At 40.6% G+C, this 27,529-nt stretch overlaps 1 protein-coding gene and 2 long non-coding RNA genes across 10 annotated transcripts in view; 1 reads left to right on the top strand and 2 right to left on the bottom strand.

The window, feature by feature from the left end:
- The window catches only part of atpaf1 (ATP synthase mitochondrial F1 complex assembly factor 1), a 24,150-nt gene extending 6,845 nt beyond the window's left edge, over positions 1-17,305 (bottom strand). For 2 of the 7 annotated variants that reach the window (XR_013326224.1, XM_077716271.1), the window contains exons 1-9: positions 16,494-17,300; positions 13,272-13,350; positions 11,060-11,122; positions 10,925-10,987; positions 10,691-10,741; positions 9,862-9,909; positions 9,154-9,249; positions 6,356-6,463; positions 2,878-2,951 (exon numbers count right to left, since the gene is read on the bottom strand). Coding sequence is in view for 6 of the 7 variants with exons in the window: in XM_077716271.1 (XP_077572397.1) it covers positions 2,878-2,951; positions 6,356-6,463; positions 9,154-9,249; positions 9,862-9,909; positions 10,691-10,741; positions 10,925-10,987; positions 11,060-11,122; positions 13,272-13,350; positions 16,494-16,708 (797 nt within the window). In the remaining variant the exon portion in view is untranslated. Of the gene's footprint in view, positions 1-480; positions 2,952-4,695; positions 6,247-6,355; positions 6,464-9,153; positions 9,250-9,861; positions 9,910-10,690; positions 10,742-10,924; positions 10,988-11,059; positions 11,123-13,271; positions 13,351-16,493 lie in introns of those variants that run through there. The other 5 variants (XM_077716273.1, XM_077716268.1, XM_077716270.1 and 2 more) reach the window with 5 other exon arrangements.
- LOC144196281 (uncharacterized) lies at positions 13,556-16,466 on the bottom strand. Its single transcript, XR_013326227.1, has 2 exons — positions 16,094-16,466; positions 13,556-14,548 (listed from the first exon to the last, which is right to left on the bottom strand). It is a non-coding gene; the product is annotated as an uncharacterized LOC144196281 (long non-coding RNA).
- On the top strand, positions 15,850-27,529 carry LOC144196280 (uncharacterized). Of its 2 annotated transcripts, none has more exons than XR_013326225.1 (3): positions 15,850-16,389; positions 17,873-18,070; positions 26,571-27,529. It is a non-coding gene; the product is annotated as an uncharacterized LOC144196280 (long non-coding RNA). The 2 variants fall into 2 exon arrangements; XR_013326226.1 differs by lacking the exons at positions 15,850-16,389; positions 17,873-18,070 and adding exons at positions 20,745-20,819; positions 20,987-21,103.

Genomic DNA, 27,529 nt, shown 5'->3' with positions numbered 1-27,529 from the left:
ATTTGGGTAAGGCGGTGGGCAGTGGCGACGTTCACCCCTTAGATGGAAAAGGGGCTGCTATCCGGGCTTTTCCACCTTCTACCAAGAGGCGAGAGCTATGGAGATTTTTAGGCATGACTGGTTACTACAGGGGTTTCTGACGAAATTTCTCATCTGTTGCTGCTGACCTGATAAGTCCCTCTGGGCCATTCGTATGGTCGATTGAGTGCCAATCTGCATTCGAGAAATACAAGGCTCTACCGTGCAGAACCCCAGTCTTCAGGGCTGCTGATTTTTCTTCGCCGTTATCTATTGAAGTCGATGCAAGCGGTCTGAATTCTGATGAGTTTATTTGGGAAAATGGCACTCTCTTGTTATCTTACTACAATATTTAAATCTTCCCAGTGGGCGTTAACTTAAACATTTGTTGGTGGAAAGATTTCAAGATATGACACTTCTCTTTGAACTATCGGAACAGGATATTTGGACAAGGGTCAGAAAAAGCTTGTAAAACTTTTTATTAAGCGTTTTATTCTTAACAGCTATTACGACTGCCAATACACAAGAATATTTGTTTATACTGGAAACACCAGAGCCATATACCATAGTCACACATGACTGTGACCAGGCTACACAACTCAAATGATCAGAAAGAAGCAATCACTTTGATCAGCAAGCATGAAGCCATCCAACATTCTGGCAGGAATGTATATTTTGAATATGATACACCTTAAGAAAGTGGTAAAACTAACTAACAATGATCGAAATCACAGAAATCAAGAACTCAGCACTAGAAAGGCTTCGCTATTTCATGGAAAAAAGATGGAAAGTGCCCAGATAAAGGCTTTTGGTTGAACGGTTGCAAGCATAATCTGTTGGTACAGCTACCACGCACAGACCGTCTGTAGCATCTGCCTAGAGTGCGCCAATCTCAGGTTTTCGTTGAGACACAGCACCCCTTTAGCCAATGCAAGGCCATGAGAGCAATTATATCAAGCCAATTTCAGGAATAAAAATATAGGACACTAAGAAAAAGAGGATGTTTGAATTTTTAAGATTAATCATAATGTAACTTGGAATGTGTTTCATATGCAGACATTTCCCCAACCTGGCTTTTTGTAACCTGAAGATTTTGTAGGTAAATGTTTGAAAGTAAGGATACAACTGAATTTGCTGCAGCTAATTTACAATCAAGAAATGATATGCTCATGTTGCCTTTCCTCAGTGGTTACCGTTCCCAATATTAGTGGGCATGGGCCACTCAGGTTGATACGCTTTTGTATAAAAGTTAAGATCTTTTCATCAACAGAGCAATTTGAATTACAATTTTCATTAATTCATTTCATTTTCTGAACCGCTGTATCCTCACTATGGTCCCAGAGGGTGCTGGAGCCAATCCCAGCTGACTTCAGGCTAGAAGAGCAGGACACCTTGAATCAGTGGCCAACCGATCGCAGCGGATGAGGAGACGGACAACCATTCACACTCACTCATACCTAGGGCAATTTAGAATGTCCAATTAGCCTACCATGTATGTTTTTCGAATGTGGGAGGACACTCGAGTACTTGGAGAACACCCATGCAGGCCCGGGAGAACATGCAAACAGAGCTGGACTGACCAGGATACGAACCCAGGACCCCAGAGGTGTGAAGCCAATGCGCTAACCACTCACACACAGCCTTGAATTACAATTATGACTAATTAAAAATAAAAACAATAAGGTTCAACCTCTGTGCATTGTCATTTGACCTAATTTATAAATGTAACAGTGAGAAATATTGGAAAATTGGTTTTGTACACCTTTAATCACAACTACATTACTAATGTATTTATAGGACTGAAACTTATCACAATAAAAAGTGTCAATATTGATCATTATCTCATCTGTTGAGTTTCAAAATTGAAACTTCTAAGTTCTGTAAATAAATTGGTTTATTCATTATTTAATTCTGCGTGCAGGTGGGGTGAGTGGTAGGCGCGTCTGCGTCACAACTCTGAGGTCCTGGGTTCAAATCTAGGTCATGTCCCACTTGTGTGGAGTTTGCATGTTCTCCCCAGAACTGCGTCAGTTTCCTCCGGGTACTCCAGTTTCCTCCCACATTCCAAAAATATGGTAGGCTGATTGGACACTCTAAATTGCTCTCTAAACCTTAGGTATGGGTGTGAGTGTGCTTGGCTGTCCGTCTCCTTGTGTCCCCCCCGCCTCTGGCCTGGAGATGGCTGGGATCGGGTCCGGCACCCCAATGACCTCGGTTCAGAAAACAAGATGAGATTATCTTAATTTTACTTTTGAAAAATATAAAATTAAATCTTTAAAATGCTTTATTGTTCAATTTCACAATAAAGATAAGACAAGTTCCTCTTTACACTGAAATGTAATGAATAAAATTGAAATGTTGACAAGCGTCTTTATTTTTATAATTTTGCCTTGAAACCAAAAGTTGCTGTGCAATATGAAAGAAATTAACTACTCGACTGAAGACATCAATACCATAGGCAAGCAGACTATTTTCAGTTAATATCAAAAGTTTTGATTTATTTTTTCAACCTTTTTTTTCAAAGATAATTATTGTTTTATTGTCCAGTTCCAACTGTAATAAATACAATACCTCAGAATACAGAGATCCCTGATTCTGGATTAGTGAAGTTGCTCGTGTTCCTTTAGTTTATTTGTTTGAATCCAAGGGTCTCCAGTATTCTTTTAAGATCATTTAATTGAACACGATTTGTTCTGAACACAAATGTAGATTTTTCTCTCATCAGGCTGTGGCTCATCTCAGGTTTTCAATTACAATGATGTAGTGGTAAGTGCATTTCCTATGCCACTCTGTTCCAGCTCTGTAATCACTAACGTGTGTTTAAACTCTGCTGGGTGGTGATTAAATGTTTCCACCAACCGGAAGGTTTCTTCCCTTTTTGTCCCATAGAACAGTTGTACTTGATTTCCCAAACACTGAGCTTGCTGGACAGTCTGAAAGGAGGGGAAAGCATTACTTTATTACAAGAATTACACTTACATGTACAAAACAAGCTACTTTTTAAAAAAAATATTATCCGCTATTCTGTGATTCTCCAAATACAGTCTAATTTGGTCCTTTTTTTCCAGAAATCTTTTTTAGAAATATTTAGACTTTTTTTGGTACTGCATCACAATACAGTGGTACCTGGGATACGAGCTTAATGCGTTCCGGGACTGAGCACGTATGTCGATTTACTCGTATCGCAAACAAATAATTTGTTCCAACCTTCTGAAAAAAACACCAAAAGTAGGATATTGGATTGGAAAAATGTTTTAATTTATTCTTATTCCCCTCTATTAACAGAATAACAAATAACTAGTAACTAAAAAAGATTTTACTTGTGTCGATCTGTTCTTGCTTCTGCAACCAAGATGGCGGCGCTCAAGTGGCAGCCGGTAGCAGTAGATCCGTTCGCTCCTGCTCGTTTAGTATTTTTGCTGCTTTTCTATCTTTGTTAATTGGATTTTAATATTTCTTAATGTTTTTCCATTTACTTTGCGTGGTACTTGGTGCTTTTTGCGACCTTTCAACTCGACCCCGCTTGTCCATGACTTCTTTGGAACCGCTCAGGCGTGCCTCCGCTGTCATGCACGCGGGATCAGCTATGAGCAGTGGACAATAGAAAAGTGACCATGAGATCTCTCGCCGGTCAGAGATCGCCTGGCTGCAACGGGAGAGTCGTGTGTTTGTGTGCTTTGAAGCCCCCTACCACTGCTGCTGATCAGGCGATCGGAAAGCTTAGGAGGATTTAGGCAAGGGAGTTGATCATCTCCAGACTACTGAGGAACTGTGCAGATCTTGACAGAGTAATTTTGCATATTTAAGCTCAATTTCAGTTTATAGAAGGTCCCCACCTTGTGGACTTATTTTGTGTGGCTCCATTTTTTTACCTAGGTCTACAATGTCTTCTGTGTCTGTGATTGCTACTGTCATGCTACTGCAACCAAAGAAATTTCTCGAATACGGTATTAAATAAAGTTCTAATCTATCTATTAATCCTTATAAAGCATAATTTATGGGTGTTTGAGTGAGTGTGTTGTTGTGTTATGAATCTACGTTAATCTAACCCGTGCAACGTAGAGAGTTGAAATGTTTAATGGTGGCCAGAAACAGTTGTCGGATCCCAATAGACATTCATAGATGGTTAATTGAATTTGTTCACCTTCTCCAAGTGTGTAAATTCTACTTTTGTCAAAGCTGAAAGCAGAGTTGATGTATGAATCTTTTTAAAATGAGCCTTAAACGCTCCGCGTGGCTCATTGGTCCGCCAGCGAGTTTTTAGGTGCTCCATGGAATACTTTATTTTCCTGTTTTGACAGAAGTAATAAACCCACCTATCCATAAATTAACGCTTTATCTATTCTCTAATTCACCTTCGGTTGATGGCGCCAAACACGGATATATAACACTATTCCGTCTTGAACTTTTGCAGGCTGCGGTTCATTGTATTTTTTTTTCGATCGCAAAATATCAGTATCACAGGTCCCTCATCTTTGCTTGGAAGACATGGCTACCGTATGTCAATGCTGCTTCAAGTATCTATCAAAATTACATCCACCTCATTTAAACAGACGGGACCTAAACGGATGCCACATCCTTTATTCACGTGGATGTAGTCTCGATTTGTGCCATAATCAACAGGAAAACTGAAAAAGTTATTAAAAACAAACATAACGATTCAAAACACTGATCGCGTCAGACATTGCTTTATTTATTTATTTTTTGTAGTTTTTACAGAAAAAAACATTTTGTAATTTGCTATAAAATGGAATAGTAAACTACGGATGATTTTTAGTATTTGGTAGCTCTGCTAAACCTGATAAAGCATGTTGTACGGATGGATGCATGTGTGTGTGTGTGTGCACCTGGAAACTCGTGACGGGAATTCACACCAAAATGCGCTTAGTAAATGACGTGGATAGGCATCTTGGGTCAGCGCATCCAGCTATATCGTGTCTCGCCGAGTTTTTCCGTAACGATAGGAAAAAAAGTGTTTAGGGGAGCAGGAATAGATAAAGCGTGATTTATGGATGGTTGATTGTTTTATGTTAACATTCCCACACTCCATTTGTCCAAACCCCGCATCGTAGAGAGTTGACATTATAGTGTTCTCATTGTTCTCTTAGGCGAGGTGTCTTAATCCAAAAAAGGAAACTTTTTTTATTCATGTGCTGCATACATAGCACTCACTTGCAACAACACACATGCATCTCCGGAAGGGAAGAGCGTTCACTTCCCATGTCTCTCTCTCTCTCTCTCTCTCTCTCTTAGCCGGACAGTGGAACCCAATATTAACACAGTTCTCCCACCAGCTATATTATGTAAAAGCAGGTGGGACCGAATAACCAAAAGACAATTGTTGAGCTATTAAAAAAATATTTTTTGAAAAATGGGTGTTTAACAAATAAAAGATTGAGATTAACATACACACACATCCTTAAATCACACTTTATAAGGATTATATGTGGCTGCCAAGGTCGATGCCTCGCCACTACATTGGAATGCAGAATATTGTGGTGACATCTTGGTGTGCTGCAATTGTTTTTTCCCAACTTAATTCGAAATGAGAACACCTCTTTTTTTGGCATAATTGGTGACAAGTGGGCAGCACGGTAGCACGGGTGGTTAGCGCATCAGCCTCACAGTTCCGAGATCCTGGGTTCCAATCCAGGTCCACCTGTGCGGAGGCTCCAGCACCGCCGGCGACAAGGATAAAAGCGGTTCAGAAAATGGGATGAGATGGTGAAATGACTGTGCAAACATATTTATTTTTTTAAAAGCAAAAAAGGGAATGTAGAAGCATACAGAAGCAGGATGTATGCATTTTAGTAAAAAGTAAGGAAAACTGACGGATTTCAAAAGAAGAGCTGATGAATTTTCCTATTTAAACAATGCTTGGTTGTTATTTTTGGTAAAACATTGTACACTAGAGTGAAAATATGACGGAAATAAAAACCCACAATAGCAATGCTGTTGCATAGTTCATGCAATTAACTTCAAACAGAAATGACTTAGCAGAGGCACTCCAGTGTTTTCCAGGTACACACAAAAATCCATCCACATATTGTACTTTGTACGGATTATAGAATAGTGTGATTTATAGATGTGTGGATGTTTTTATAACTCGCGTCCCGACAGAAAAAAAGTGTTCCGGGTAGCACCTAGAAACGTTGTAAATGATGTGGATAAGCCTTCCTACCTTAAAACTAGAAAAACAGTGTTTCAGGGAGAACTGGGAAACCCAATCTGCCACGCGATGCGTTTAAGGCACATGTAAAAACAACGATTCATGCATCAACTCTGCTTTCAGCTTTAACAAATAAAGTGAACATTAACATTCATGTACAGCACTTACTAAGAACTTGGAGTCCAACTCTGCTGTCATAAGCACAATGCCCTTGGACTCCTTCAAGTCTGGATAGTGGAAAAGAATCAGTTGACCTGGGGCATTCTCACCTTGAGTCTGTCACAAAAAGCCACAAAAAAACAACAGCAGACAAAAATTCATCTCCCTTGCCTACTTAAAGTTCGTAGATGATTAAGCTTTTTTTTTAATTACAGTCGTACCTCTACTTATGAAATTAATTGGTTCCAGAACTAAGTAGGGCAGTACTTTATATGTAAATTCTCTAATTTGTTCCACGGTCCTCACAAAAATACCAATTACAGTCAAACTATTTTACTATGCCACCTGTCAGCAAAAGTAGCGAGTGGTATAGCAACGAGTGTTTTTAAAAACGTTTTTATTGTAAAAAGAAAAAATGCGATGGACATCATCCTGGTCAGCGTCCTCCGCTCCCACTTCCTCCACAGAGACCAAAGGACAGCCAGAACAGACCTGGCCCTCCTGACCAGCTTATTCAGCCTGTTCCTGTCCCTCTCCGTGCTCCCGCAACCCCAACAGACAACTGCACAAAACACTGTAGATACCACCAGTGTCGTTAAAAAGTCCTTAGCAGTGTCCTGCACACTCCAAAGGACCGTAGACTCCACAGTAGGTAGAGGCGGCTCTGGCCCCATTTATACAGGGCATCTATTTTTGTGGACCAGTCTAATTTTTTTTTGTTGAGGTGAACACCCAGGTACTTAAAATTCTCCACAATTTCAATGCCTGTATCCTGAATGTTCACCCGAGTGGTCTGTTAAGGATTCCTCTGAAATTCGTTGACCATTTCCTTTGTATTACTGGTGTTGATGTAGAGGTGGTTTTGCCTACACCAGTCAACAAAGGCAGTGATGACTCCCTTGTACTCCAGGTCGTAACCGTCAGTCACTTGTCCAACAATAGCGGTGTCGTCAGAGAACGTCTGGAGGAGGCAAGTGTCTGTAATATGTTTGAAGTCTGATGTGTAGAGGGAAGGGAGGGGTGGGGAGAGCACTGTGCCTAGTGGGGCCCCCGTGCTGCAAGCTACCACACCAGGCGTAGTCCTGGAGTCTCAAATATTGTGGTCTGTCAGTGAGGAGGTCGATGATCCATGCAGCAGGGTGGTTCCTTACTCCAGCTTAGTCCAGTTTCCCTCTCAGCAGGACCTGCTGAATGGTGTTGAACGCACTGGAGAGGTCAAAAAACAATTCTCACCGTGCTTCGAATTGCAGAGGGTCTAGCTCTGGATTCATCAGGGGGCTGAGGTGATTGAAGATGATTGTCTCCAATGTCTTGATCAGGTGAGCGGTTAATGCTACCGGCCTGAAGTGGTTTGGCTCCCTGGGGCTCGCAGTCTTTGGAACTGGGACCACACAGGAAGTTTTCCACAAGGTGGGGACCTTCAGCAGACCTAGGCTGAGGTTTAAAATATGCAGAATCACTTTGCCAAGCTGATCCGCACACTCTCTCAGTAGTCTGGAGCTGAGGCCGTCTGGACCATTAGCCTTCCTTGCCTCGATCTTCTTTAGTTGTTTTATCACCTGATCGACATTAATGCAGAGACCGGTGGAAGAGCGGGAGGAGGAAGATGAAAACAAAGGTGGAGAGTTGCTTCTGGTCTGGGGGTCAGGGTATCGGGGGCAGGACGGAATCTGTTAAAGAACTGATTCAGTTCATTGGCCCACCCCCTGTCTCCGGACTCCGGACCTCTCTCACTGTTGCCTCCATGGCCCGAAATGGTCCTCAAGCTCCTCCAGACCTCTTTGGTGTTGCCTCTCTGGAGTTGGTTCTAACTTCCTCCTGTAGATGGTCCTTCCCTACCTCATCTCTCCCTTCAGCTCCTTCTGGACCATTTTCCCTCTTTCTCCCTAAAGTTTGAAAACATTAAAGTACGGAATATAATACATAAAGGAAAGTAACAAGTACAGTGTTCCCCCGCTACTTCGCGGTTAAGCTATCGCGGACTCGGAGCTTCGTAGATTTTTTTGGAAAAAAATACAAATACAAATATTACAATGAAACAACATATTTTACAAGTTTTTTTATGTTATAACATGAATTTCACTCTCTCTACCCGTATTCTATATGGTGTACTGTATTTATAAATAAATAAATAAAAAAATATATATTTTTTTTGGAATTCAATTCAAACTAAGCATTTTTGAAGGAGAATCCCTACTTCGCCGAAATACACTTGTCGCGGGTGGTACCGGTCCCCATTAACCGCGATAAGCGAGGGAACAATAATGTCTTAAGATACAATAAAACATAAAAATAAAGGATAAATAAGCTGTAAAAATACAGAATACGAGTGGGGGTTTAGGGAGCTACTGCAAGAAGCAGACGCTTTGAATGGCGCCTATGATAAAAAAAGTGGCATAGTCAATTTATATTGTATTAAATTTTGTCGGGACCAAGCAGAAGTGGAATAATAGCGAGGGTAGCCAAGTAACGAGGCGGCATTGTAAAAAGATTTAACTGTAAACCCTTTGAAATTAATCAAATTTCGTAGGAAAAATGTTAAGGAACACATTATAAACATTCTAAATCTATTTGTGTTGAAGCACAGGTGCACAAGGGTCAGGAAGCTAACATTAGAAAAGAGAGAGAGCACACAGACACATGAACTAACATCTAACAAACATAACATTAAGGACTCAAAACAACATTAAATTGAACTTTAGATCCTTTTCATTAACGTTTTATGAATTACTTGGCGTTCAGCTCCTTTTCACTTAAAATGTAATTCACAATCAAACATATTCCATTATTACTGTTGTCTTATCTACCTGAACATTGATGAGTGAGGTGAAATTGAGCATGTTGCCGGACCACTGACCCACAAAAAAATTATAACCCTCATTTTGTGGCAAAGCATACAGGAACTGTGGAAAAAAGACAGGAAAATGCGAGGTTAATCACGGACAGTAGGTGAACGTACCCTGCCATTTACTTTCTCTTCACTAGATTTGGGCGATAAAATGATAATATAATTAACCAACAGTCAGTAGACGAAGATGGTAAGGAACAGACAGCATGTTTAGTCATAGGGCGGTTAACACAGAACATGAAAACAAAAGGACTAAAACACAACCAAAAAGGGCGATGAGAAAAAGAAAAACACCAGTTTCCCTGTTTTTTCAGTTTTGAGTGCATGTGCACGCATGCATGTATATGCACATACGCGCACACACATGCATACATGCATACATACATGTTTATATGAGTGTATATTTATACGGGTATGGATAGGGGCAACTTTAGAGGGGCCAGCTGAGAAGTTTTCACCAAAGTGAAAGAATGAATTGCTCATTAAAAGAAAAGACACGCCTTGCGACCAATGACATTTAAATAATAAGAACATTGCACGTCCTGAGATGGGAGTATCGCGCATGTGCACATCGCTATGTTACGTTTGAAAGGAGACATTGTTCAAGCCTAATGCATACATTTGAAGTGTCATTAAAACATTCAATTGAGAAAAGCCGTGATCTTACCATGGGACATGACTCCGCTCGGGTAGCAATAATCTCGTATGTATGTCTCTAGAAAACAAAAACACCTGATGAATTTTTAAGGTTATTAACAAACCTATTAAAAATGGATTCTGCAATATATCGCAATATTAGGTTGTACTATTGTATGGGTTCAAAATCCATCTGAAACCATCTTTACACTTTTTTTAATGGAACTAAACAATAGGCGGCTACGTGTCCACTCCTGACGCCATGTAAAATACAATATACTGCTGAAAGCAGGACATGTTGACCAGCGCACAAGGGCACTGTTTCCCAGCTCAAGTTTAATATTATTTTTTTGCACACTTATTCAAAAAGTGTACAGTAATGCACAATAAAACCTGTCATTCTACCTCACTTGGAAAAGTTATGTTTGTCTTTTGGCCCTGTAGAGTTTGGTATGGAAGGCGTAAACTAATGTTAAGACTTGCAGTTTTTTTGGACCTTCTATTGAGTGCTATACATTCTGAAATATTTAATTTTTATATTTAAAATCCTGCAATTAAGCAGATTTGGGACAAGGGTTGCTTTGCACTAAAAACTGAGAAGACGTAATGAAGGCCATGTGTGAATACGGGATGAATAAAGTTACCCATGTAATCTAATGTTGTTCATACATAAAACATGTTTACTTGGTGTTAAGGGTTTCAGAACAAAATGATATAAACATATGTCCATTTTGAATTGTTTTTCCAAAGCAATATACAAAAAGAGGTAAACTGAATGTACATGACCACTGATATAAAGTAAAAAAAAAACAGCATAAGATATTAAGATTCATGTGAATGTTCTCAGGGCTTACACTCACTGGAATGACAGCGCTGATTGTATCCTTGGTAGCATAATATTTTGTCCAGATCTAAGAGACAAAAATAGTACAGTGAATAAAAGGCAGCAACTACCGCAAATGATACAAACAAGTTTATATTATTTACCTTACAATTTTTAACCCAGAAGTAATGACACCTTATCATGTAATTGTCGTTAATGGTGTACAACAAATAAGCCAAATAAAATCATCTTGTTAACGCGAGATTCTCACCTCTGCAATCTCTTCACATGTCTTGTCCTGTATCCGCTTCAGGTTAAGAATGGAGCCCAGTGTCTAAAGAACATAATGCTCAACCTCATCAAGAAAGAAAAAGAAAAAAAGAAAAAAAGAGAAGCAAAAAGCCACCTTATTTCTAGTGATAGCCATTGATGTTTTATTTTCAGCTGCCAAATTATTTTGCTTCTTTAACTGTAAAGACAACACAAAATAGAACTACAGCCCATTAGAGATGTGAATGAGGACGATAAAATATTGAATCGTTGGACAATTTACACTATATTAGTCAGTATTACAAAAGACTGCTCTAATTTAATTTCAGGGCGCTTAATCAACTTAATAAAATAGTATGTATACCTTTTACAAACCAGCTACATTTCACAGAAGCAATAAAAATAAATATCAAGTATTTTTTAATTTTTTTGTTGAAACATTTCATGTACAGTGGTACCTCGAGATACGATCTTAATTTGTTCCAGTACTGAGCTCGTAAGTCGCTTTTTTCGCAACTCAAATGAACATTTCCCATAGAAATGAACTAAAAACAAATTAATTTGTTCCAACCCTCTGACAAAAACACCTAAAACAGGATATTTGATTGGAAATAAAGTTTGATTTGTTCTAATTCGCCACCTATTAACGAAGTCCACCTGTGTGGAGTTTGCATGTTATACCGGGCTCCGGGTGACTCCAGTTTCATACCACATTCCAAATACATGCATGGTAGGCTGATTGGACAAACAAAATTTCCCCTTGGTATGAGTATGAGAGAGAATGGTTTTCCATCTTCTCGTGCCCTGCGATTAGCTAGCCACTAATACAGGGTGCATCCCCCGCCTCTGGCCCGAAGTCAGCTGGGATAGGCTCCAGCACTCTCCGTGACCCTAGTGAGGGGAAAGCGATGGAAGGATGGAAGGTAGAATGGAAGGAAAGCAGGGAGGGAGGGAAGCAATGAAGGAGGAAAGCAATGAAGGAGGGAAGGATGGAAATATGAATATACAGTGGAGCAAATAAGTATTTAGTGAACCACCAATTGTGCAAATTCTCCATCTCAAAAAGATTAGAGTCATGTAATTGTCAACACGGGTAAAGCTCAACCATGAGACAGAATGTGAAAAAAAAAACAGAAAATCCCATTGTTTCATTTTTATAGAATTTATTTCCAAATTTCAAGCAAGATTTCTGGCTGTTAAAGCGGTCTAACTAGTGAGTGACGTACAGAGAGCTGGGACCACAGTAACAAAGGCTACTATCAGTAACACATTGCGCTGCCAGGGAATCAAATATAAATCTAATAAAAATACACATCCACGCCTGTCTGTGGTTCACTAGAGAGCATTTGGATGATCCAGAAGAGGACTGAGAGAATGTGTATGGTCAGATGAAAACAAAATGAATATTTTTGTTAGAAACACCAGTTCTCGTGTTTGGAGGTGAAAGAATATCGAATTGCATCCAAAACGCCATAACCCCTGTGAAGCACGGGGGTGGAAACATCATGCTTTGGGGCCGTTTTTCTGCAAAAGGACCAGGAAGACTGATCTTTGTAAAGGAAATATAATTGGGGCCATGTATTGCGAGTTTTGAGTGAACATCTTCAATCAGCAAGGACATTGAAGATGAGATGTGGCTGGCTCTTTCAGCATGACAGTGATCCCAAACACAGCCAGGACAACAAAGGAGTGGCTTCGTAAGAAGCATTTCAAGGTCCTGGATTGGCCTAACCAGTCTCCAGATATCAATCCCGTAGAAAATCAGTGTGGGAAGTTGAAAGTCAGTGTGAAAAACTTGAACAGTTACAGAAAACGTTTGGCCTCCATTATTGCCATCAAAGGGTACATAAAGTATTGAGAGGAACTTTTGGTATTTACCAAATACTTATTTTCCACCATGATTTGCAAATTAATTCTTTAAATAATTAAAATGTGATTTTCAGAGCCTGTCTAATCTTTTCAAGTAGAAAACAATTGGTGGTTGGCTAAATACTTAGTAGCTCCACTGCAAGTACAGAAATAGCTTGACGCATGTCTTTCCATAAGCTTACAACTGTAATATTTCAATTTGACTTCTTGATAATCGTACAAATGTACTTGTATTTCCCGGTTTTTCGATTATCGCGGCCATGCCTGGTTTACATTTTGATAACATTCGAGGGATTACTGAATTGGGTAGTGACTCAAATTGCCAACAAAATTGTTCGTTTGTTCACAAATATACGTTGAGCTTGTTTCTCATTTTTTTTCATTTTCAATGCCGTGGTTTCTAAAATTGTGATTATTTGAATGTTTTAATTATTTTATTTGAATCAACCTGCTGTTCCACAACCCTCGCAAATACCTGCCTGCTTAGAAGAACCAAGTATTTCAGTCTTGGACTCGTGGCTTTTCTCCATCCAGGCCTTGAAATCTTGAGGTCTGGAACTGAAAATATAGGCAAAAATATGTATTACCGTATTTACTCGCATAAGCCGCTTTTGTGGGACAAAAGAAAATGACTGAATTTCTGATTTATCCCGTATTCATGAGATTTCGTTGTCACAGTAACAAGAGGGCAAGAATGCAGATCCAGGAAAGGCATCGTTAAACATTGTTACAAGTTAGACACTACAGTCGCAAAGGCCGAGGGTATGGCTTGGATTGGATAACTTTATTTATCCCGTATTCGGGAGATTTCATCGTCACAAAAGCAAGAGGGCGAGAATGCAGATACAGGAAAGGCATTGTTACACATTGTTCCAAGTTAGACAATACAGTCACAAATGCCGCAAAACAAGCAAAAGCACAAAGCAAAGTATATGGGAACATTAACAATCATTAAATGAAATCATTAAGTCAGAAAAGCAGCAAAAACACAAAACGAGGAAGAGCGGACGGAGCTACCGCTACAGGCTGCCACTTGAGTGGCGTCATCTTGGTTACAGTAGCAAAAAACGGATAGACTCAAGAAAAAGACGTTGTAGAATTGGATAAAACTGGAACCACACACACAGGTAGTCTTCCATAAGATGTTTTAAAAAATATTAAAATGTAATACAAAAAGATAGAAAGGCTGTAAAACACGAAAAACAAATTAGTGGACAGAGCTATTGCCACTGGCTTCCTCGGAACGGTGCCATCTAGGAAAGCTGTAGTATATGCGCATAAAAACAAGACTTGAAAGAAAGACTACAATTTGACGGTGCCGTGACACGATGACGCGACATGACGTCACTTAAAAATGGTGCCCACGTGTGCGCCGTGACGTCACAACGCAAGCGAATCCCATTATGGTCATTTATTTCAGAATAGAAAAAAGATTAACAGATAAACCGCTAAACAAAATGTATTTTGACGTCGATGAATGAAATTTGGGCAAAAAAACGTATCTTGCATAAAACGCAAAACGTTCCCTTCACTGCTCGTTCGGGGCGCGGCCATCTTAGCGAGGTCGGGGCGCAGCCATCTTAGCGAGGTCGGGGCGCAGCCATCTTAGGGAGGTCGGGGCACAGCCATCTTAGGGAGGTCGGGGCACAGCCATCTTAGGGAGGTCGGGGCACAGCCATCTTAGGGAGGTCGGGGCGCTGTCCTCTACATTTTTCCACCAGACGCAAGTGGCCTTGATTTTTTTCCGTTTCATTTCCTGTTCGAAATTGACAACTATTGGAGTATAATAATCCATCGAAAGAATTTCGATATTTTGACATTAAAAGCAATATGGTTGCTACATCTTAAATTTCTAAAAAGATTCTCTTGATTTCTGTAGTTAGAAAGCATCAGGACCACATCAAGATAGACTTACAGACGCTACCCTACATACGAGCGATTTACGTTCCGAGCGATTGTTCATAAGGTGAATTTGTTCGTAAGTTGATTCAGTGCTATATTTTATATTATAATTTATGTTTAAGGCCAATCTAAGTATATTGAAGGTGAATGTAAGTGCATTTGTATGGCTTGTACTGATTTTCTTTTAAATAAAATGGAGAGAATACATACAGTACTGCATACATACATGAGCGAGAGATTCACTATGCCACTGCTGCTGATCCGAGCCAAATGGTACGTTTTTCCATCTCTTCTATGGTTTCCCTCTTATTTTGCCAATGATCGTTGATTGGATCGGCACTACACCTTTCACGTGTTCCATTATAAGATCTTTCTGTTTATAAATGGTACTGACGGTCGAACAATCCAAGTTGTATGCCTGTGCAACGCTCACCACTTTCTCACGCACATTAAGCTTCTTTATTATTGCCACTTTAGTTTCAAATGAAATGGCTTGCCTCTTCATTGCACCTCCCTCACTAGAAGCCTTTCGCTTTTCGCCAACCATATTGAATAATGGATGCACAAGATATTTAATGATAAAAATGAAATAAGTTATTTGCGCACTGGAGATATGTTCAAGCACTTACACAACTTCCGCACTGCAACGAACTGGGCAGAGGAGGTACATGCCGGGTGTACTCTTACAGCGCCAGGCGTCTGTATTAGCGGCGGAAAGAAACACTACTCGGAAAAATCAGCGCAATACAAAATCTAACTTATGAACATTTTTCAACATATACGCAATGCGCAGACATGTTTGTATGTACCGTTATTCGTAACTTGAATGTTCTCAAGTAGGGGATCATCTGTATTTCTCTTTTCAAATTGAATTTGATATTTTGCATTTGCAAAGACAGGCATATTAACTTAATAATGTGCTTTTGATTCATACATTATCTCAGAAATACCACATGTAATGATTTTTCTTCAGATTTTCCATTCAAAGTAACATTTGTATTCCTATTAAAACCACAAATATGGAGGTGAAATTGAGAATCAGGGGGCGGTTATATGCAAAAAAATTGTAAAATTCAAAAATTTAAAGGCAACTTTTAGGGTGCAGCTTATATCCGAGCAAATACGGTAATGAAACAGGACTGCCATTCAGGGGGATTCACATGATATTGAATTCGAGAATAGAAGTGTTTCTGAATCGTGCGATTTAAGGTATCATTTTCTGAACTGCTTCATCCTCATTACGGTCGCTGGGGGTTGCTGGAGCCTATTCCTGCTGACTTCGGGCCAGGGCCGCGGGACAAGGAACAAGGAGACAAACAACCATTCATGCTCACAATCATACCTAGGGGCAATCAGCCTACCATGCATGTTTATGGAATGTGGGAGAAAACCAGAGTACCTGGAGGATATCCAAACTTTAAACAGGTGCACCGACCTGGATTTGAACCCAGGCTTCCCACTGTGAGGCCGACACGCTAACCACTGAACACATCAGGCTACACACGATTTTAAATGTTGACAATGCTCGAATTTTACTCTGATGTTTCTTTGACTGTTGAGTATTTTGGGGCGTTTATATCCGCTATTTTTCCGGTTATTACGGTGTTCGGGACTCGGAAGTCAACTGCTTCCCCACTCGTCTATTTTGAAAGGATTTGCCGTCATGCTTGTATTACGTGGGCGAGCTATTTTGAGGTACAGCTCATTTGAACACGAAAACACGAACGTCTGCTGGCTTGACCGCAGTTGCGTTTTTTCTCTATCCTTTACGTGTAAAAGAGAGAAACCAGGCAACTGACCTGCACATTTTCTGTATCTTTTCCTGGTACTTAAAGTAGTAAGGGTTGTCCTCCAACGTCGGTTCTTTCCGCACGGAGAAAGCCCGAAATTGAACCGGTACCAGTCCTGGTATCAGTGTCCTTGTACCAGTCACCCTTGTTGCTAACAATCCCCTGTACGAACAAGTCATCTGGAACAAGGCAGCCGCCATCTTTGCATCGTTTTTGTGCAACATAAAATTTAGGTCCGACGTTGAGCTCAGGGTGGCGAAATGAATACATATACTTGAACGTATCCCATGATGCCCCGCGCCTTAAAGATACCAACAGTAAGGGAACACCGCCATTGTTGGCGACGGAGGTCCGTAGGACTAGTGACGGGTAGATGAGGCATCACATATCGTTTATTCAGTGACACACTGCGTTGAAACTATGTTGCTGAATAATTACACCTGGTGGACTTGAATAATCCATGCAGGAAACAGTTGACAGACTCCACTGACACTGATTTGATCCTATTGTATCCGATAATGTCATTTATGTGTTTGCATTCATATTTTCTTGTTCCATATATGTAATGTAATTTAAAATTCTTCTCATTTTCTCCCGCTTTATCCAAAGTCGGGTCACGGGGCCAGCAGCTTCAGTAAGGAGGCCCAGAATTCCCTCTCCCTAGCCACTTCATCCAGCCATCCAGGGAGTAGTATCCCAAGGCGTTCCCAGGCCATCCGGGAGACATGGTCCCCCCAGCATGTCTGAGTTCGGAACCTTGGCCTCCTCCCGAAGGAGGCATCCAGGGGGCATCCTGATCAGATGCACGAGCCAACACATCTGGCTCCTCTCGGTCCGGACGAGCACAGGCTCCACTCCAAGCCCCTCCCGGATGACGAAGCTTCTCACGTTATCTCAGTGGCGGGCCGTGAATTTCAATCTGATGCCTTCCGTGCTATATTTGAATCAATCCAACCCTCAAAAACTATTTTACGGCTATAAAAGCTACAACTACAGCACATTTTTTTAAAAAGCATCAACAATAACCTCATACAATTGAAATATTTAGGAATATAGCCATATTTTACTCACCAACAATCATTTTATCTGTATAAAAATATATATAAAAAAAAAAAATATATATATATATATATATATATATATATATATATATATATATATATATATATATATATATATATATATATATATATATATATATATATATATATATATATATATATATATATATATATATATATATATATATATATATATATATATATATATATATATTTATATGGGTGTTGTTGTATATTGTGTTTTTTTGTGTGAATAATTACAGTAAAAGTTGGATTGAAGACAACAACAACTGACCGCTGTATGATTATTTCTCCCTGTGTTTAAAGCAATAAGAAAATGCAGGGTGCAACACAAGCATGCCTTTGGAATGTGGGAGGAAACCAGAGTACCCGGAGAAAACCCACACAGGCTCGGGTAGAACATGCAAACTCCACACAGGTGCATCAATCTGGATTTGAAGCAAGGACCCCAGTGGTGTGAAGCCGATGTGCTACCACTCAAGCCGCCGGGCCGCCCGAGTTAAGGTTTTCTTTCAACCAAATTCATTTTCATCAACATACTAGGATTGTAAACAGGAGCTTCTACTCTTAATAAAAAATAAATGGAGGGTATGTTGCTATCTCCTTGATAAAATAATTCAAATTTCTTCATCCGGGTAATGGTCAATAAAATTGGATTGATACCTTAACCTTGATCTATTTGTCCTCTAGCCAATGATATCCGATTCAGTAGTTGTGGATAAAGTTGTCTCTTTCTGTAATTTGGTCGGCAGTTCTCTTGTGTACTTGAAAAGTTCAGACCATTTGTGACAAAATTCAAAGCAGGTAATTTTATTGAAATAACTATCCATTGAACATTTCGAGATACAGAGATAAAGGGGTAGTTTTACACAATGCCTACCGTTTCCAGAATATCTTATTCCTGGATTGTGTTTTCCCCTACACAGATCAAACTGGAAAGTAGTTACCGATTTTACAAAATCATATGTCAATAACTATGTATTGTGTTTTTTATCACATGCTGTTGGAAACAGATTTGTATTCAATTACATCAGGGATTTGTATGTCAATAACTGCTCTTTTGGATCTTTTGGTATATCGATTGGTTGCATGTAACTTTAAGAACCATCCTCTGCCATGGGTGTTGTGTTAGTTGTAGCAGCCATTGCTTGTGCACTTTCATCAGGAGGGTAAAGTATGACGTTCCACTCTCCCCCTGTAACTCTGCGAAACACACAGTTAACACAAAAGCAGAACATAATAAATGCAAGTGTCACAAAAAGGATGACACAAAGAGAAACAACATTCTTTGGGTCAACATTAATCACAAGGCTTCCCAATCTCGCTAGTCTCGATTGCCGGTCGACGTGCTGAATTGTGGTACCAAATGGTATCTTTCCCTTCGAGTTGGTACGCATGTGTTGTAAATGCAGTTCCCTCAAATTTACCGATCCAGCAGGGTTCAGACCAGTTGCATTTGATCACTCTCAGGTGCACCTTCTCAGGAGGGTCCCCTCCAGAAAAAAAAACTGTGACACTGGAGAGAACAACTTTCAATTTATCATAATAACTTTGTGGAGAAAGGGAAGCATGTGTGTTGAAAGATGTTTCTCCAATCAGACCAAGAAATAGAAGTCTTCCATAAATTTCAAATGAATATCATTTTGTGTGAAATTAATTGAAGCACGAATAGTCATCAAAACAATTGGAAGAGCTATTACCTAATTTCTTTGTCTGTGCACAGCATTTAGGCAATTTTTGTTTAAGTATAGACTTCATGCATTAAACCAAATTGTGACTCAGGATGTTAGACAGGGCCAAAATGATGCGTCAATCCCATTGACTACTCCACGTTAGCCAAATCACAGTTTTTAAAGTGTGTTCCATTATCAGATCAAACGAAAACAGGAATACCATGGTTGGGAATCCAGGTATTTACGAGTGATTTTATTACCACGGATCTTCCCTTGCTGTGGGGATGGCCTCTGGCCACTATGAGAATTCATCAACCATGACTAACAGGTAGCATTTCCCTCCACTTTATCGATCATGATTTGTTGACTAGGCGAGGGAACTACCCCTGTTGCGTCTATGTGCCAGGTGCAGAATTAAAGGGAGACCAATGATAACATTTTGTTACCAATTTAAGTATTACATTTTCCCTCCTGGCACCCACCATTAAGTTTTTATATTCAACCATGTTTGATTTTGACCCACATGACTCAACATGTGGTAAGTGGGAATGACATCAAACAGACTTTGTGAAAGCACAGGTAGGGCATCTTTATGCCAAACTCCCAACAAACATTTGACTCCCGGTTTCCCTGAAGATCCATTTTCATCAGCAGTGCTATCAGCATGCTTTTCAGCTATATCAGCAAAACTCAAGTAAGGGGAGTCTTTTCATCTTCCATACCGCCCATCCTCGAAAGGGTTGTGAGGGCCGCTGGAGCCTAACCCAACTCTCTTCAGACGAAAGGCAGACTACACCCTAGACTGGTCGCCAGCAAGTCATAGGGCACACAGAGAAACAAATGACTAGACGCACTCGCAATCATACCGCCACCAGCGGGAATGCCAATGCGCCTGCCCGCACTAAAGTATGGCGAGTGAACCTCTACACCACAAGGCGGCTATAGGGGAATTTGGTGAGTCTTATTTTTATACGCCAGGCCCAGGACCAGACTGGTGGGTGGTTGCGCCTTCCATCCAATCACAAGTCCAGCGCCTGACCTGATGGCTCAACCAGTGCGAGGCGCGGTTCATCAGTCAGCAAGAAGTGTTTAAAGCCGACTAGAGCATGACCACGCTGGATCGTATTAATCAGTTTACTGTTAAATACATTCTCACGCTATCTCCTTGGTTTCCTTGCCTGATCACCGACCTCCTGTTTTGTACCCAAGACCCTCACACAACATCTCTAGCACATGTAGTGTACTTTCGCTCTGAACCTCTCTACGGACCCGGGTGACAGCTCTTGGGAAGAAATTGTCCTTGAGTCTGTGTTAGCTCTGTAGCGCCTTCCAGAGGGCAGCTCGTTGAAGTGGTGGAAGCCAGGATACGTACGGTCTTTTATAATGCTCTCTGCCCTTATAAGGCACCAGAATTCGTAGATGCTGGAAAGGGTGCGTAGAGGGCGGTTGATGATCTTTTGGGCTGAGTTGATCACACTCCACAGTCTTTTCCTGTCGGCTTCTGTGCAGTTTGAGTGCCACACTGATACAGTGTCGGTCAGCAAGCTCTCGATGGCAGACCTGCAGAAGGTAACCAGCAGGTTGGTTTTCAATTGCTCCTTAATGAGTACTCTCAGGAAATGTAGCCTCTGCTGCGCCTTCTTGATGAGTGCTGTGAAATTTTCCGCCCAAGTGCGATCAGTAGAGATGTGGACTCCTAGGAATTTTAAAGTCTCTCTTGGTCAACACATTGGCTGTTAATATACAGGGGCGATGGAGAAGCCTTGTTCCGTCGGAAGTCCAGGATGAGTTTTCTGGTATTGGAGACGTTCAGTGCCAAGTTGTTGAGAGTGCACTACTCACTGAGTGTACGGACCTCATCTCTGTAAGCCCTCTCATTTTCCTCTGTGATCACCCCTATTACTGTTGCATTGTCCACAAATTTCACAATGATGTTCTCATGGTGCGTGGGTTTGCAGTTGCATATGTCGAGCGAGTAGAGTAGTGGACCCAGTACAAAGCCTCGGGGCGAGCCAGTGCTGAGCGTTGGAGCAGATGAGAGGTTGCGACCCAGCTTCACATACTCGCTTAAATGCATAAAAGAATAAACTTGCAGGATATAATATGCACTAAGGATTGAGGTAATCTATATCTGATATGTGAATGGAGATAAAAACGAGACGGCTTGTTCAACAGATACTAATTATTGTTTTTGATGGCAAAATAAGGTGCAATGGAAATGCAAAGAAAGTGGATTTAAGTGGGAATGAGCATGTTGATAAGAGCGAGGCAGGGAAAGGCAAAACATGTTATTTGTAGAAAATATATATTTAAGAGCGAGGCGGCTGGAACGTGCTGTTTTGTAAAGAAAATAACGGGGCCTCCTCGGCTGACGGGGAAAATATTTACCGAGATAGGTGAAGAGAGCGCAAGGATGTTAGATTGGATAGAGAGATGAATAAATTGAACAGAAATCGGGTTTTCAGGGGGTGCTGCCTGCTGGGTTGTGGAAAATTTGGGATTGCCCGGACAAGCGGGTCTCTAAAAGCAAGGCCTAATTGGCATGACTAGCCGGCATGCCTGCTCAAAATGATTTGAGTGGGGACTTTGAATATAAGGATGTTGAGCTAAACTTAGCGGAAAAACTGACACTTGATCCAAATCACATTGTTTGTGAACGGGATATGATAAAAAAAAATTGTGTCATACTGGAATTTTTAAAACAGCAAATAAAATGGCCATTCCAGGTGTTACACGTACTGTGTTGATAGTACCTAAATGGACTGTCAATTTACCGGAATGAAATGGCTTATTGCTTAACCTGGCTTTGAAGGAAAAAAAATACAAAACGGCCAATTAAATGTTTTTTATCATATCCTAGACTTGCCAAATAGTGCGCCAACTGCGGAGGGAAAGCGCTCTGTTTGCTGCGGCTGCTGATTAGATTGGAATGCGGAGAAACATGCGTGCCGCGGGGTGACCGATTTGACGGTGTTAGGAACAGAAGCTTGATTATATGTAGTCATTCAATATGTGCGAACCGCTCAAGCCACAAACATTTTTGGGACCCTTTCCGTGAAAACATTACAATAATTGGCCTTAAAGGTGCTGAAGCATATATTTGCATCATATTTAGATTGTGGGGTCTTGGCAAAATATTGTTATATAGTTGGATATCGGAAGAGGAATTAATTTAGCTTATTATGGATTAATAATAGTCTTCTCTGCGTTGTGCACAGAAAAAGAGGCGAGATTTCAAGCATGGTACCTCGCTGGGGAGGAATTTGTAAACAAAAAATGCTGCTTTCACAGAGTGTGAAGGTCACAGTTAGCGGCTAAGAGCGCGTGTCCGTTAAACATTTCACAATAAGAGCAAAACATGGTATGCAAGAAATACAGGGTTATGCAATTAGTACTTTCGCATTCATTTTTCGGGTTTTAAACAGAAATATATTTTAATGTGATAGAAAATCTGTTTAAAAAAAGATTGATTTGGTAAAAGCCTTGGATTTGGTAATAGCACAAAATAGCCATTTTTGAGCAATTTGTGGATTTTGAAGGGCTCTTAATATAAAGAAAATTATCTTTTGGAGGATAAAAGAATATCAATACTGTTTTGAATGGTTGAATTGTTCAAAATACTTTAACATAGGAGATTGGCTGGTTAAAGAACAGGGGATGGGAAAATTTACAATATTATGGCATATTGGTGAAAATTTGTGCGTCCGTTATTAAACATTGAAATTTGTAATTAGGAAATGCCTGGTAGAAGGTTGGTTTCTCTAATTTATTTATTGTAGGTTTTTATTGTAGGTGATCCCAATTGATCAACTACAGAAAATAGCTCTTATCTTAAGTGAACATCGTATGAGGTGATTGACGAATCCTGACTGACTAGGGCGATGAACGGCGGCAATTGAACATCCAAAACAAATTTCTATTGGTAGATGTATGCCACGTGAATATAATATATTAATTACCTAGTTCCTTCTGGATTGATTATTACTGATAGCAGCAAAAGGGGGTGAACTACAAAGAAGCTCCACTGGAGATGGTGGTTTCCACCTGCGATGAAAATTTACGGGCCTCTGATATATGGGTAAATGACCCAAATTAAAAGACTGGTGATTAGCGCATCAACCTTACGGTTCTAAGATCTACTAATGAAAGCGGGGTGGATCCAGAGTATTTCTGGTGTCCTCGAGAATTTGTGGGTTTTCTCCGGGTACTCCAGTTTACTCCCACAAAACAAAATTATTGATGCTAGACTGGTTGAACACTAAATTCCCCTGATTAAGAGTGTGAGCTTGGATGGTGGTTTGGCTTTTATGTTTTTGATTTGCTGGCCACCAAGATGTAATCTATCAATAAAATATCAAGGTCGAAAAGAATATGGAAATTTGTAATTGATTTCTGAAATCGCCAATAAGCCTTTCGGGGATGGCTGCGGCAGATTAGTACAAAAACAAAAAGAAAGAAAAATAATTTGCCAAATTACATTTTTGACAAGAATGCTGTAGCAGTACTCCACATTTGAAACGTATTGTGGAGAAACAAATAATCTGCTCTGGAATAGAAAATTTGGGAGCACTGAGGAAAAAACAAAACAAATTGGTACCTCAGCTTACCTAGCCTGAGTCATGGGAAGTGCTATGTCTCAACAGGGGGGATGGTGGCTGGGTACGGTGCCACTACACAACTTATTGGGTTAAGTTGGTTGCAGAGCATGCTTAACCTATGCTCGACTTAACCTATGCTCGACATATCAGTGCACACTTTGAAATTCCAAAGAACCATTGATTCACAGTGATAATGGCACCCAAATTGTGTTAACAAAATTATTGGCTGGATGGACAGAAGGTTCCATATCTCATTATTAAATCACCGCCTACATAACGAGTTCAACAGGACAACAGGAAATCTTATTTAGTAGACCCTACAAAACGCCATTATTCACTGCACGATTGCAACTGGGTGATAAGGCTAATCTGTCTGACTGCATAAAAAGGGAAATCTTTAAGAAATCGCATTGAAATTGGATCAGCAGAAGGAGACTGCACTTCTCAACAGGAAACGGACTGGACCAACGGTGATGCTCAACCTGCAGTGTAAAGAAGAAGCACTATGTGGAGCTACTTTTTGCACTGTAAGAGGGTGGTCTCAGTTTGAACGTTGGGGAGACGGGTAAGATACGCTTTCTGACTTAATAAGATTATTGCTCAGCGAGCAATTCCATAAACTATAGGGAACTCTTTTATAATGGTTTCAGCGTCTCCATATAGGCCTTCTCGCAGGCGTAGGGAAAAGTCATCGCTTTTTCCCAGGCGTAGGGATACGTCATTGCCTTCTCGCAGGCGTAGGGATAGGTCATTGCCTTCTTGCAGGCATAGGGATACATTATTGATTCCACCAACTATGATTGGTTAGTGATAGAGTGGACTAGCCAGAGCTGCCAAACTGTATCTGAATTGAGCTGCACAAGCAAATTTATTGTTGCCTTGATTCAATAGCGGTTTTGTCAACCCGCAATGGCTGAAGGAGGAGAAGAAATTGATATCTTTGCACTGTTAAAGCCATTTTCAAGGCAAACTTTTCAAGAAAAGCTGGACATCATTAAAAAAAGGTCCGACAACTCATAAGCAAGCAAGCCTGTCACAACCGGGAACGAACATTTTCAGCACTAAATCGAATAAAAACGTATGCCAGAAATACGACAGGACAGGCTCGACTTTCAGCATTAGCTTCAATGGCATTAGAAAAGGAGGAAAGAAAGGAGGATGGATATTGTGTACAGGTAAAATATGGCTATTTTCCTAAATAATATTTCAATTTTATGAGGGTTTTATTGATTATGCTTTTATGTGTCGCAGCTGAATGAATGAATAAAACTGTTGAAATCGGAATTTCTACAGGAAACCTTTGGTTCATTGTCCAGTGCAGCCTATTTATCAACAGTAGAGGTTTTATAGCCATAAAATAGTTTTTGACGGTTGGATTTATTCCATCAGCTGAAGGCTTCGCTACGAATATCACGGACTGCCACTGGTATACAGTTGTTATCAAAAGTTTACATACACAGATTATGACGTCATGGCTCCATGGCTCATGGTTTCCAGTTATTTCTATAACTGATTTTTCTCTGATAGTGATTGGAACAAATTACCACTTTTGATGTCTGTTTGACCAATTTTCTCTCAGCAGCAGGTGATAGCTTGCATTTTCTTCCTGATCGTGCCAGTGATAAAAACAGTGCTATGCACCATATACTTACAAACAATTGTTTGCACTGTTGCTCTTGGAACCTGCAGCTGCTTTGAAATGGCTCCAAGTGACTTTCCTGGCTTGTTCAAGTCAAGGATTCGCTTTTTCAGATCTATGCTTAGCTCCTTTGACTTTCCATTGTAGCCTTTGTGGGCGTCTGCATCCAATGAGCCCTAGTTAAATGGCCCCAGAGAAGTCACCAGCTGCAGTCACTCATAATCACTCACAAGAAGTTAAGAGGTCATGATGTGAAGCTCATTTCACTGACACAACCTTCTAAGTCATCAAAATTGCTAATTCGTGTTGCTGTATGTATATTTTTTACCCAACAGATTTGATCATTATTTCTGTTAACCCATAATAAAGTCATAAAAGAACCAAACTTCATGAATATTTTTTGTTACAAAGAAGTATTTGTTCCAATCACTCCATCAGAGAAAAATCTTAGTTGTAGAAATAATTGGAAACTCAAGAGAGCCATGACATTATGATCTCATTTTCTGAACCGCTTTATCCTCACTAGGATCGCAGGGGGTGCTGTAGCCTATCCCAGCTGACTTTGGGCCAGAGGCAGGGGACACCCTAAATTGGTGGCCAGCCAATTGCAGGGCAGAAGGAGACAAACAACCATATGCATACATTTTCATTCTCACAGTAAGGTTGAGGTTTCGATCCCAGGTTAGTCTTCATTGAGTGGAGTTTTGATGTTTTCCCGGGGCTTAGGTGGGATTCCTTCAGGTTTTCTGGTTTCCTTTCAGCCTGGTAGCCTGGTTGAGCACTCTAAATTGCCCCTAGGTATCATTGTGAGCATGAATGGCTGTCTGTCTCCTTGAGCACTGTGATTGGCTGGCCACCGGTTCAGGGTGTCATCAAAGAAGGATACAACAATTTCAGCTTCCACTCAACATTTGTCTTACTCATGCATACATTTCTCCACTCTGGGGAAGAAATGTGTGTGTTCTTTCCTAGACAGATACACTCATACACTTTTAATGGGATACCTTTCTAAAATGCTGGGATACCACTGCCAACCATAACCTTTTTCCACAGATTGTACATGAGCGTGAATATTTTACTCTGTGTGCTTGCAGGAGGTGTGAATAACTATCATCTGGCGACCCAGGGGTGCGATTTTTTTCTTGCCAAGGGGATGGAAAGTGAGTGGTCCCATGATCCAGGAAACCCAAAGGCCTGACATGAAACCTCTACCACCGAGATCTCCGTGCATTAAAGTCTCACTAGATTATGATGGTAATAGTTTGGTTCCTTACCTTTGGTGCCTATGCCCCTTCCTCTTTAAATCTACCTCTTCTGAAGCAGAAGGAATGTTTTCAATTTTATCACAGATCAGACGGGTGCAGCGGCTGCAGCAGTGAACAATGATCACCAGTTACCTTTATAAACTCGGACTCAGACTTTGTATTTCGTCAGTTGTTACACGCTTCTCTCGTATTGCTGTGACTCTTTTGACTCAACATCTCCCGCTTGCTTTCCAGGAACTGTCGGCTAGGCTATCTCGCCGGTTATCCTCCGTTTCCGCCCCTGAATCAGCAACCAGCCACTCACCTCGATCGTTGCATCCCCCACATGGAACCCCCTTCTTGTTTAATAAATAAATAATTTTTGCATTCCACTCGTCTCCTTGCTTGTCTGCACTGGGATCCCCCAACCCTGAAATCCTTAACATATACAGTGTTCCCTCGCTTATCGCGGTTAACGGGGACCGGGACACCCCGCAATAAGTGCATTTCCGCGAAGTAGGGGTGCCCCTTCAAAAATGCTTAAAGAAACGTGTAAAACGTGCACAAAAGCACCACCAAGCAAAAACATCATAGTAGTCCGTATGGAGGATCTTCTGCAGTTTTTTTGCACATAAGAAACATCGTTATTGGGAGTTGTGAACATTGTTTTTTTGGGCGGTGAAGATGCGCCTGTAAACAGCCATGACGTCATCAATGCGATTCCTGAACTCTCACCATGTTATTGACCATTTCTTTGATGCAATTACTAATTCTTATTGAATATTTTGTTTCCACCTCTTGTAAGTACT

Source organism: Stigmatopora nigra, chromosome 5, assembly GCF_051989575.1.
Source record: "Stigmatopora nigra isolate UIUO_SnigA chromosome 5, RoL_Snig_1.1, whole genome shotgun sequence".
Classification (NCBI taxonomy): Eukaryota; Metazoa; Chordata; class Actinopteri; order Syngnathiformes; family Syngnathidae; genus Stigmatopora; species Stigmatopora nigra.
Note: the sequence above shows the minus strand (reverse complement) of the source record. Positions and strands in the feature narration are given on the sequence as shown.